The sequence below is a fragment of the Zalophus californianus genome, chromosome 10 (genome assembly GCF_009762305.2).
Source record: "Zalophus californianus isolate mZalCal1 chromosome 10, mZalCal1.pri.v2, whole genome shotgun sequence".
In the NCBI taxonomy this organism is placed as follows: domain Eukaryota; kingdom Metazoa; phylum Chordata; class Mammalia; order Carnivora; family Otariidae; genus Zalophus; species Zalophus californianus.
Window position 1 is genome coordinate 44,691,470 of NC_045604.1, and position 13,217 is coordinate 44,704,686.

Consider the following 13,217-nt stretch of genomic DNA (forward strand, 5'->3'; position numbering starts at 1 on the left):
ATGGGCCCTCCCTTACCACCCTCCCACTGGGGACTCCTATGTTTCTCCAGCCTAGAAAGTTTTTCCGCTTACCCACCTCTCCCCCAGCAGTCTAAAACAACTCCCACCGAACAGGAAGGTCGGTGACCATCTTTTCTTGTCTGCCATGGGGCTGAGCAGCACTGATGGTCATCTCTGGCCTCTGACGTCCTTGGTCCAGTGCCAAGGTCCGGGAAGGTCCAGCAGCGTTGGCCATTGGTTAGTGTTGGCAGAACCAGTAAATAATCACAGTGTTGAGCTATTTTTTTTTTTTAATTTTTCACAAAGATCTCTAGAAGGCAAGTAGTTTATCATTTCCCCTCCCTGAAATGACACGGCATGATAGGCAATGTAGGATGCTGGGATGCCGGCTCTTTCTCATCCTCCAGAGTTCCTGCAGAAGGGCCCAGGGAACCCAAAGCAGGGCCGGGGAGTGTATCCTCTGCAAATCGTAGGTGCTCAGTCCACACTCAGCAGCACCAGCACTGCTGAAGTCAGGCTCATCGTCCAGAAGATCCCACCTTGGATCCCGAGATCCAGAGAGGGATCCAGATCGGGATTCCAGACCATGTTTAACTTCCAGAGGCAAAGAGCAGGTGCCATGGCGGAGGCAAAGGCCTCTGATGCTGCAAAGGTCAAATGTCTTGACTTAAGACTGGAGGGGACGCAGGAAGAATAATGAGGTCAAGGAACCCTAGGATTGTTGAAGAGACGATTTTTTAAAAACAAATGCAGGTGTGTGCAGAGCACAATGTTCACAACGAAAGAGCACTGCTTGGGATCCCAGACCCGAGCAGGCGGAAGCAAAGGCTGGGCTAACAGAGCCAGAACTTTATTCACAGTAGAACAGTCCTAATCTAAAATTCTAGAATTTAAGACCAATATCTTTTAAGAATGAGAATTCATAAACCCATCAGACCAGCTGACAGCAAAAGGAAAACAAAAAGTTCTCTATTAAACAAAACCACACAAAAGTCAACTCAATCTTTCTCCACTCCCAATCTCCCGACCACCTCCCACCCTATTAAAAAAATATATCGTGAAAGTCAGGCACACTGGCACGCACTCAAATATGCAAACAAAATACAAAATACCCAAGGAAACCTTAGGGACCACCCAAGGGTTTTTCACTAGCTCCCCAGATGCTCTTTCTGTTTTTCTAGAAAAAAAAAATGAGTCAGGCTCTGACAGGTATGTCTAAGCAGTGAAGACTGAGGTCGGCTGAGATCCCCCTCCTCAGCCTCGTTGCTTACTAGTCGGTGTGGAAGAGTATCAACGATAAGTCAAGCAGGAAGGCTGAGGCTGGTGTTCTGTGGAAGGCGAGCTGCCTTGTTGTCCCGCAGCCTGGGGGCCCTCACCAGGGAGCACTGAGCTGCGTTCACGCAGCAACCCTGCCCATGGGCTCTGCCCCAAAGTGTGAAGCTCAGGGAGGAATGTGTGGGGAGGGTATTTCTGGAGGCAAAGTCTGACTGCGTGCAGGCGGGCGAACACAAACCTGAGGCAAACCATCATGAGATATCTGAGGAACACAGATTGTGGAACTGGCAGAGAATATGTAGCCCAACACTGCACTTTCCAGAAAATCACTCTGTGAGGAAAGCGGGGAGGTCATCTGCCCAGGGCGCTGACTCTGAGAGCTTCCCTGGATGTTGGCCTAAATCAGTGGATCAGTCCATTGTTTCTGATCAAGTCTGTCATCTGAAACGGAAAAGCATTGTGCTCGCTTCGGCAGCACGTATACTGAAATGGAAAAGCATTTGTTTCCAGATGGTGAGAATCTCCCACTCCATAGGCCTCCCTGCAAGAGCCAGGCTGGGAAATGCAGGAGAACCAGATTGCACACTCACTACTCCCCAGGGTGCTATGAAAGCTTGAAAAATCTGTTTCTCTGCCTTATCTTACATTTTCCCCACATTTTGTAGAATAAATAATTCAAAATAGAACGAAAAACCCAGGCAAGGCCAGTTGCTGGCCTGAAAATGTGCTCTGCCTCCTAACAGTGACTCATAAAACTCACACTCCCAGTTCGTTCCCAGGCTCAGGCGTGGAGGGGAGAGCGTGACATGTCGCAGCAGCACAGAGCCCCCTGGGACACAATTTAGACACCAGCCCGAACCCCTTTATATATTAAATTTATCTTCATAAATAGAGCATCCTAACTCAAGTGACCACAATACAAGGCCAAAGTCTGAGTTCTTTTTTTCCTCAAATATCTACACAAACCTTCAAATATCTACTAAACTCTACCCGCATGGCAAACTTGACGCCTCTTTAGGAGCCCTTCAGTTGCCATGATCGTCAAAGGCCAAGTCTCAGACAGACCCAAATACTGGATCCCTATTGGATGACAAAGACTAAGGTGAACAGGTCACTCTGGCTCCTGAGAGAGTTCCTTTAAACCAAAGCCCAATTAATTTGCTTTTAAATGATTTAACCCCCCCCCCCCCCGCAAACTTGTTACATACACAAGTTTTCAAGGTCACACGAGACCAACGGATGTGGTCCAGTTGGTTCGACTGCCCTGCCTGCCCATTTATTGATGTGACTGCCTTTCTCAGGGATGAGTCTCTGGGCCATACTGTTCATCCTTAATGTAGGAAGCAGTATCACACGAATAAAGACTGAAGGGCTAGGTGTCTGGATTGAAGTTTATCTCGATGGTTGCCATAAAGCCTATCTTCTAGCCATCTTAGGAAATTTAGGTTAAGTTTCCTTCTTATCCTCCCCTGTCAAGAATATATTAATTTTGCTCAATCACAGTAGACCACTTTGGTTAGAGGACTGTGACCACTAGAAGAAGCTGGAGCAAACAGACAAATAGCCCGTTAGAAAATTCAAGGGTGGTGAATCCCCCACGGAGCCTTCATAGCTCATCCCTCGAAGGCACAGCGTCCAGGGAGGTTGGTGACGGCAGGGCCTCTGTGTTCTTGGCGTTGCGGTGGATGTGACCTTGCTTCCGGGACTTCCAGGAATGGGTCCTGTCCCAGTCGGTGGCCACTGTCTCATTGTCCCAGATGGTCGAGGTCTCCGTGTCACTCAGATACCCCGGCTGGCCTGTGTAGTGTGTGGGGTAGATGAGCAAGGGTTCGGCGGAGAAGGCCTTCAGGTCCCTGGATTCATAATACTCCTTGTACTCAGCTCTGCAAACAAGAGGAGTGCAGGTGTGTGAGGAGGTAGGGCGTTTAGCGAACGGGGACCGGGGGTGGCGGGGGGGGGAGCAGAGGGGCCCTGCTGGTCCTCTCTTACATTGCCATGGGGGCCTTTGATGATTTTTAAAGTTGTGTCCTTTGGGGAAAAGTTTAGTCTACAAACACAGTAACAGTTTCATTACAAGCTTTCAGATGATCTAAACAAACATACGAAGAGAAAGGTCAGGATATTTCTGTTGTATTTGGTTGGACTTGTTTAAAACATGAATTTCAGGTCTTACTCTAAAAGCTGACACTTAAGCTCTGTTGGACCATCACGAGAGGGCAATGTGATCACTTTGTGGAAGATGCCCTGTTCTTGGATGAATAAATTAGTTGAGATCTGAACAGCAGTCTACACAGTCACACTGTGCAGGCTTGGAGGCAGGCCGGCTTGGCCCTGCACCCCAGCTCCCCATGAGTGTAAAGGGGAGGACAACTCGCCCCCCCCCCCCCCCGGGGCTCCTGTGCAGATCACACGAGGTGACATCTGCTTGGCTCTGAGCTCACTCAGTGCACCGTGCCTGTTAGTTTCCTTTCTGTTACAGGGATGATGGTTGACCTCCATGTTCCTACTAGGACACGGATATACAGTCAGCTCTATCAAAGAGGGTGAGGAGATCCGTCTTTGCTGAGGCCGGGAGACCAAATGAGCCAGATGCAGGATAGGAATTCTCAACCACTAAAATGAGGCCCAGCTAGTAAGGAGATCACCCAGCAACTGAGAGAAGGAGCCGAGGTTAGAATCTGGTCTCCTCCTCCATTAATGAATTTAGGACCCATTGACTGAGCAGCTATTATGGGTAGAGTTGGGACTAGGTTCTCAGGACACAGGGATGTGAGACTGTTCCTGCCTCAGTGGGCTCACAGGTTAGTGGGGAGACTGACTCGTAAACCACCCATCTCCACACCCTTCAAACAACGCTAGGTCAGAGTAAGCTCCTGCGTAAGGGGAGCCCTGAGCATCACACTGCCTTCTTCCATAGATACCCTGCTCAGGGGCCACCTCCACCCTCCCCGAGCTTCTAACGCACCTCTGTGGCTGCAGTCTCACAGTAAGTACATCACGAGGACCGTTCGTGAGTCTGAATTCCCGACCAGACCGTAAGCTCTGCAGGGAGGGGGACCCCTGCCTGCCCAACAAGTACACACAGCGGACTAAGAAATGAACTGAACACTTGAAGGTGCTCAGGAAGATGACCTTCACCTTCAGGTGTATGAGTTTTTGGAAATAAGAAGATCAAAACAAGGAGAGGACCGAGCATATTATGTCCAGGTAAACTACACACGGGGTATTACAGAGGGCTGCCACGCAAGACTCGCCCTTTCAGCCTCGGCTTCCCCATCTGTACAAGGGGATAGTCACTCCAGTCAGCCTCTCTGAGTTGTGATTATGGAAAGATCATTTAGGAAAGCAGGGCATGCTTTAGAAAATACCACGCACTACCGAGAATCTGAGGAGCACGATATATGAGTGGGGTGAGCCCTCAAAGGGCAGGCAGTGTGGGGAGACTCACACAGGATGCTTGTTGTACATGATGGGCAGGAACTCATCCACTGGCAGCATCTTCCCAAAGGGATCGGCTCCAACCAGCTTCTGTGCTCCTTCCAGAGAGATGACATAGCCCAGCGTCCAATAGGAGTAGTCAGCTTCGACCAGATTTCCCACATTGGGTACCGCTTTCTCGGGCTCTTTCACCTGCATCCTCTTCCTGCCAATATAACTAGAAGGAAGCGGATGGAGGAGCAAAATTCCAATTTGAATATTAGACATCCGGAAGAACAGAGCAGAGCACAGGTTTGTGGATACTTTTGAACGCTGGGACCAACTGTGTCTTACATCAAAAGTATCACCACAACATGCGTCCCATCCCCAGCAATGACTGGCACCTGCCATGAGGGGGGCCATTTTCCTGGCTCCATCTACCAACATCCCAACTGCTCTTGCCTAGCACTGTGCTCCAGCCTGGAAGTTAAACTCTAGAGAGACTAAAAGATCCTTCCGATCATTTCCCAAAGACAGTATGTGTTTACAGAGGTTGGAAGTGGACAAAAAGGGCTCAGAGGTGAGATCCCTAGAGTTTCAGCCTTCGATGGTCTCCGGATAGCTCTCCAGATGCTGACGGTAAACACAGGACAGAAAACACTGTGGGGAAGACACAGTCTACAGTCAAAGACCCGGGAACCCCAGGGGCCCCAAGTGGGTCCTTCCTGGGAAGAGTGAGTGACAAAGCCTGCCTGGCTTTCTCTTCCTCACATGCACCTAGCTCCGCCCTCATTTTGCTCTGAGAAAAGCACCTGGCCTTCTCGAAGAGCTTCTGCAACAGCCATTCCAGCTTCCCCACAGTCTACTCACAGACCTGTGATCCGTCACTTTTGTCTGGACCCCACTTGCTTTCCACCTGCCTGGAGCAAGCTGAGGAGGTGAGGGCTTCCTGCCTGGGGGTAAAGCCCTGCCTTCCTCTGTTTTGCCTTAAGACTCTCTCTTTCAACATTTAAAGGACTGCTCTTGTCAAGACATCTCAGGATTGGTGGCATGAGTCGTTGTTCACCTTCTCAGGACACCAAACACAGATCCTCTCAGCCACCGTCCCTTCAGACTAAAGCGTCTGAATTTCTCTCAGGTACCATCAAGTGGAAGAGAAACTCCCACTGAGCCTTTGACAAGTGGCTAGAGTGACAGGACCGGAGTTTGTACTCAACGGGTTCATTTTACATAGTTCAAATTGAAATTTTAAAATAAAATTGAAGATGTGTAAAATATTTTTTCCATTAAACACCGTTGTTTCGGTAGGACTGCAGTCTATTGCAGCGGCTGAAAACAGCATCTAGACTTAGACGTGTTGTGAGCATAAAATACACACTGGATGTTAAAGATGGTAGAAAAGGGGCACCGAGAGGCTCAGTCGGTTAAGTGTCGGACTCTTGGTTCTGGCTCAGGTCATGATCTCAGGGTCCTGAGACCCAGCCCCATGCTGGGCTCCGCACTGGGCGTGGAGCCTGCTTGAGATTCTCTTTTGCCCTCTCCCTCTGCCTCTCTCTCTCTCTCTCTCTCCCTCTAAACAAACAAACAAAAAATGAAAAAGTTTTCAAACAAAAATAAAAACAAAAAACAATGTAGACTATCTCATTAACAGTTTTTAAATATTGATTACATATTAAAGTAATAAGATTCAGAGACATTGGGGTAAATAAAATGTATTATTAAATTCTCCTAATGTATTTTTTACCATTTGAATGGGATCACTACAAAATTTCAAATGATGTATGTGGCTCATGTTATGTTACTGTTGGACAGCACTCCAATGGTTTGTTCTACTCTTCCCATTTACTATTTCCTTTTCTGGAGAAATGTAACATAGCAGCCATGGACAGCTTATCAGCTTTCATGTTTGAGTTTCAGTAACATTTGTTTTTGTTCGTTTTAGAAAGAGATAGGGAAGGGGCGCCTGAGTGGCTTAGTCAGATAGGTGTCCGACTCTTGATTTCAGCTCAGGTCAGGATCTCAGTGTTGTGAGATCGAGCCCCGTGTTGGGCTTCGTGCTCAGTGCAGAGTCTGCTTAAGATTCTCTCTCTCCCTCTCTCTCTACCACCCCAAATGGCTTGCATGCTCTTTCTGTCTCAAGAAAGAAAGAAAGAAAGAAAGACAAAAATTTGAGACCACTGTCATTCTTGAATAGTATATAATTGATATTAATGGCATATTTTCCCTTGATCAGTCTGTGAAATTTAGAAAAGATTTTTGTTTTGTATCCCTATCATTCCTTGTACCCATATCCTTATCCAATCATTCTGCTTTCTTGGCTCTGTCATTTTTTTTTTTTTTTGAGATTATTTATTTATTTATTTGTCAGAGAGAGAGAGAGAGAGAGCACAAGCGGGGGCAGGGGCAGAGGGAGAGGGAGAAGCAGGCTCCCTGCCGAGCAAGGAGCCCGATGCGGGGCTCGATCCCAGGACCCTGGGACCATGACCTGAGCGGAAGGCAGACGCTTAACGACTGAGCCACCCAGGCGCCCCAAATCTGTTGGTTCCTTGTCCCAAGAAATGCACCAGCTGAGCCACAAGTGGACAAGGACATGCGTCAATCATAAGTCTTAGACTTCCCAAGCCCAGTCCTCTGATTCCGAGGCTTAAGTGAAAGTTGTCTTTGCAGGTCATGTGAGCACAAAATGGCTTCCAGGCTCCATGCCCGTGAGGCGTAGCCACAGGCTGCAGAGCTACAGACTCAGACTGAGGTGTGGGGACTTCTGGAGGCTTATAGGAACAGGCAAGGATCCTAAGGGACAGTGCAGAATCTAATCACAGGGCTGACATCTGACAGGGAGCCAGTCTCTTTTTATTACACCATACTGATTTCTGGGTCTCTTCCCCATGGATTAGTTGAGTCACTACTAGGTTTCTTTTGGGCTCAGAATGGTATGTTTTCTGAGAGAACAAGTATTCCACTTGGGCCCATAGTTAAGTTTCCCTCCGAGGATGGGAGGAGTAGGGACAGCTTGTCTGCTGCAGCCACTCCAAAGGAACAGGCTCTGATTTGATGAAATTGCCTTCGACACGCAGCTGGGCAGTGTACATAATGCTTGGGAACTTTCTGCCTCACTGGAGAGAAGTAAAAAGTGTCATTTGGTTTAAAAAGAAAATGAGAGAGGGGGGTGAGAGACAGAGGGAGGGAGGGGGAGACAGCACGAGGCGGAGGGAGGGAGGGGGAAGGAGAGGAAGAAGGGGAGAGAGAGAGAGAGAAACAGAGAGAGAGAGACAGAGAGACATTTAATTCCCAGAGACAGCTACCAGACCATTAACTAAATGTCAATTCAGAACCAGCATTACCCTGGTAAGCCTTTGCACACTTCCCTTCCCAAGAGAGGCACTCTCATGCTGACCTTCAGCCCCCATACTCTCAGAGGCTACAGAGGAAACCTGCTCTCAAGTGTAACACAGGACTCTTGCCCTTGAATGAATGCCTCCCCCTCTCTCTTCACACCTCTCCATGCACCTGTTGCTTCACTCGTGGGATTTCTGCTGTGCTCCCACGTGAGCGCTCAGGCTGAAGACCCCTGACCAGCAGGCAGGCTCCAGGTCTCACCAAGAATCTCCCACCGTTTCTTTCTCAGCCCACAGAGTATATAGATGCAGAAACCAGGGCCTGTCCTCCACTCACTTCTTGTTTGTGGGAACATTTATGGAGAGAAAGTTGGCAAAGTGGAAGCACGAGCTCTATCTCCTATCAGCTGGGGAGGTGGAGCTTGTTGCCCCTTGAACAGGACTGAGTCCTCTCAGTGCTCTGGGATAAACTTGTCTTGCCACTCACATCAGTTCCCAATCCAGCTGAGCCTGGTCAATGTCATCCATCAGCTTCATCAGCTTCTTCTTAAACTGATGTTCAAAGCGCACATCATCCTCAATAACCAGAGTCTTCTCCAGCTCTCGGTCAATCACCTGTAAAGATCATCAGTGGGAAGAGACCTTATGAGAAGTCCAATACCTACTTTTTATTAGGTGAATAGACATTAAAAAGTCAAGAGTATAGTAGCACAGTATGTAATAGCTCATAACTGGAGTCCAAGCAAACGTCATCAGTGGTAGAGTGGATAAATAAACTGGGATATATTTTCAGCAGTGAGGATGTACGATCTACAATTAAATGCAATGTTATGGGTGAATCTCCCGAATGTAATCCTGAGAGGCTATATACCTCAATACCCTATGGTTCCATTCATACGAACAAAAGTACAAAAGCAGAAAAAACTATTCTGTGCTGTTAGAAGTCAAGATGGTGATTACCCTTGGGGACTGTCCCCTAGAAGGAAATATGGAGCACGTGCTTCTGGGGTGCTGGTAACCTGTTTCTTGAGCTGGGTGCTGGTTGACACGGCTGTATTTTTATTTCATTTGTGAAATTTCATTGGCCTGTATTTTACGATTTATTTAATTTTGTATGTCTCTATTACATTTCACCTAAAGTTTAAAGAAAAAACATAGGCATAGACTGGGTCGTTCAAAGAGGGAAGGCAATCAAGGGGTCCTTCTTTAGGGACTTTCTCTTTTCTTGTGGGAACTGACCCTTAATCAAGAGCCCCACACTCCAATGCCTCCCTCCATCTAAGCCATGGGTTCAAGTCCTGGCTTTGCCCCTTCTTACCTAGACAAGATATTTACTCATTTTCTCTTGGATAAAATGAACCCATGCATCCTGACCCACTTCATACGATCTGTGTGACTTCTTGTATGAAATCGTTTAATAAATGATGACATGCTAGATACATACAATACAAGGCATTCCTACTAAGGATAAGGATACATCAAAAGGAGTGTGGCCTCCTGAACATGGGTATCTTCCCGTTATCATCTCAAGCGGCAACAAGGCTCCCTCTCCCTGTTTGTTGCTGGCCTTGTGTCAGAGGGAGACACGAGGCAACAGAAACTTCCAAGCATACTTCCAGAACAGTTACGGCTTCACTATCTGGCTGTAATTCACCTACAAAGTCCCACTTTCCTTCCTCCTTATTATAAAACCGCATATCTAAAACAAGCATTATTTACCTCTTTCCAGACAGAGTAGTGGCTGAGAAAGCAGCCGATTTCACCCCTGGTGAGAGGCCTAGAGGAGTAGGGATCTCGATATCCAGGCAGCATTTCAATATTCAGGGCCTTCAGCTGACTTGTGTTGAGTGCTCTGCAAGACAGAGAACATGTCTGAAAATTAACAAGTTGAGATGTTCCCCCTACAGAAGCCAGAAAGAGAGAGTCCTGGATGTTCCTCAAAGCCCTTCTGCGCATTGAGGAAGACTTCTCAGGTTTCCCATCAGCTCTTAGGAGCCCCTCAGGGTTAACGTGTCATGGCAGCATTACAAGCTTGCCAAAGACAAGAGGATGTCTTATACTTGGTTATATCCCTCACAATTGCCAACGTATTTCTAAGTATTACCAGTTTTTTGACAGCTTTGAAAAAGTATTTTCCTAACGAAGGACAAGTGGCTAATAGCATTAAATACTGGAGGGGATGGGGATAGGAAGAACTGTGTACGTGGGCATGTCTTTCCTTTGGACCTAATTTTTTTTTTTTTGAAGGTAAGAACAAAACTAGCAGAGACGATCTTGTGAGCAGAAAGAGAGAAGTGACTCCCTACATACAAAGTATTCTCAACAAGATTAACAGCTGATTCTCAGAAACCATGGAGGCCAGAAGGCAGTGGGTTGACATATTCAAAGTGCTACCCTGAAAAACACTGTCAACCAAAAATTCTATATCTCGTCAAACTATCCTTCAAAAATAAAGGAGAAATTAAAATATTTCCACATAAACAAACAGCATTTGTCACTAGCAGATCCACTCTACAAGAAACACCAAAGGGAGTTCTAAGGCCGATATGAAAGAAATTAGAGAGTGACATAAATCCATATAAAGAAATAAAGAGCATGGGGACATGTGACTGCATAGGTAGATATAAATGACAGTATAAATGTTTTTCATTGATAACTCTTTTTTTCTCTTTAAATTTTCTGATTTAAATTATAGCTGTGTAAAGCACTAATTGTAAGTCTCTGTTAAAGGGCATGTAATATAGAAAGAAGTAAATTGTTTGACAACAATAGAACAAAGGATGGTGAAAGGAATGAAGCAGTATAGAAGCTAAGCTTTTGTAGACCACTGACACTCAATTGGTTCTTTTAATCAAGATATAATTGACATATAACATTATATTAGTTTCAGATATATATTGACTTGATATTTGTATATATTATGGAATGATCACCGCACTAGGTCTAGTTAACATCCGTCACCCCACATAGTTAAAAAATTTTTTTCCCGTGATGAGAACTTTTAAGACCTACTCTCTTAGCAACATTCAAATAAGCAACGCAGTGTTGTTAACTGCAGTCACCATGCTGTGCACAACAGCCCCACGACTTATTTATTTTATAACTGGAAGTTTGTATCGACTCACCTCCCTTCATCCATGTTACCCACCTTCCAACACTGCCCCTGGCAATCACCTCTGTTTTCTGTATCTATGAATTTGGGGTTTTTTTCTCTTTAGATTCCACTTATAAATGAGACCATCTGGTATTTGTCTTTTTCTGTCTGACCTATTTCACTTAGCATAATGCCCTCAAAAGCCATCTATGTTCTTACAAATGGCAGGACTTCCTTTTTTAATGGATGAATATTTCATTGTATATATTTATATACACCACATCTTTTTCAAAATTTTTTTATTGTTATGTTAATCACCATACATTACATCATTAGTTTTTGATGTAGTGTTCCATGATTCATTGTTTGTGCATAACACCCAGTGCTCCACGCAGAACGTGCCCTCTTTAATACCCATCACCAGGCTAACCCATCCCCCCACCCCCCTCCCCTCTAGAACCCTCAGTTTGTTTTTCAGAGTCCATCGTCTCTCATGGTTCATCTCCCCCTCCGATTTACTCCCCTTCATTCTTCCCCTCCTGCTATCTTCTTCTTCTTCTTTTTTTTCTTAACATATATTGCATTATTTGTTTCAGAGGTACAGATCTGTGATTCAACAGTCTTGCACAATTCACAGCACTCACCATAGCACATACCCTCCCCAATGTCTATCACCCAGCCACCCCATCCCTCCCACCCCACCCCTAGTCCAGCAACCCTCAGTTTGTTTCCTGAGATTAAGAATTCCTCATATCAGTGAGGTCATTTGATACATGTCTTTCTCTGATTGACTTATTTCACTCAGCATAACACCCTCTGGTTCCATCCACGTCGTTGCAAATGGCAAGATCTCCTTCCTTTTGATGGCTGCAACACCACATCTTTTTTATCCATTCATCCACTGATAGGACTCTTAGGTTGGCTATTGTAAATACTGCTGCAAGAAACATGGGGGTACATATGTTTTTTTCTTTTTTGAGGTTGTTTTTTCATTTTCTTTGGATAAATCCCCAAAAGTGGAGCTGCTGGGTCATAGGGTAGTTCTATTTTTAATTTTTTGAGGAACCTCCATACTGTTTTCCATAGTGCCTGCACCAATTCACATTCCTATCAACAGTATATCAGTGTTCCCCTTTCGTTACATCTTTGTCACCACTTGTTATTTCTCGTCTTTTTGATAATTGCCACTCTGAAAATATGAGGTGATATCTCACTGTGGTTTGGCTTTGCCTTCCCCTGGTAATTAGTGAGGTTTAGTACCTTTTAATGTGCCTGTCGTCTACCCTTTAATGTACCTGTTGTCCAAAGAATGTCTTCTTTAGAAAAATGTCTACTTAGATCCTTTGCCCATTTTTTAAATCAAGTCATTTGGGTTTTGTTGTTGTATGAGTCTTCATTGAGTTGTATGAGTCTTTATATATTGTGGAAATTAGCCCCTTATCAGGTATATGATTTGCAAATATTTTCTCCCATTAGGTAGGTTGCCTTTTCATTTTGTCGATAATTTCTTTTACTATGTAGTCCCACTTGTTTATTTTTGCTTTTGGTGTCAAATCCAAAAAAAAAAAAACAAACATTGGCACAAATAACGTTGAGGACCTTAACCCATATGTTTTCTTATAGGAGGTTTGTATTAATATAAACCAGATTGCTATACATTGAAATGGTAATTGTAATCTCCATGACAGTCACTGAGAAAATAACTAAAAATATATAGTAAAAGAAACAAGAGAATTAAAATGATAGAGTAGAAGGTATCTTTTTAATACAAGAAGGCAATAATGAAGAACAGAGTGACAAAAAAGACGTAAGACATATAGAAAACAAATGGAGACTGGCAGACCTAAATCCTACCCTATCAGTAATTACACTAAATATGAATGAATTAAACCCTACAATCAAAGGCAGAGCTTAGCAGAATGAGTTTTTAGGAACATGATTCAACTATGTGCTGTCTACAAGAGACAGACTAGATTCAAAGACACAAATAGGTTTAAAGTGAAAGGATGAAAAAGGATATAACCAGTAGCCACAAGAGAGTTGAAGGAGCTATATTAATATTTGACAAAGTAAACTTTTAAACAAAAGCAATTATT

General features: G+C 45.0%; 1 protein-coding gene across 1 annotated transcript in view; it reads right to left on the bottom strand.

Moving 5' to 3' along the window:
- Positions 1-278: 278 nt before the first annotated feature.
- COLGALT2 (collagen beta(1-O)galactosyltransferase 2) overlaps positions 279-13,217 on the bottom strand; it is a 106,389-nt gene continuing 93,450 nt past the window's right edge. The window contains exons 9-12 of the mRNA XM_027613716.2: positions 9,747-9,879; positions 8,515-8,642; positions 4,724-4,930; positions 279-3,158 (exon numbers count right to left, since the gene is read on the bottom strand). Of these exons, the coding sequence (XP_027469517.1) occupies positions 2,882-3,158; positions 4,724-4,930; positions 8,515-8,642; positions 9,747-9,879 (745 nt within the window). The 3' untranslated portion in view covers positions 279-2,881. The remainder of the gene's footprint in view (positions 3,159-4,723; positions 4,931-8,514; positions 8,643-9,746; positions 9,880-13,217) is intronic.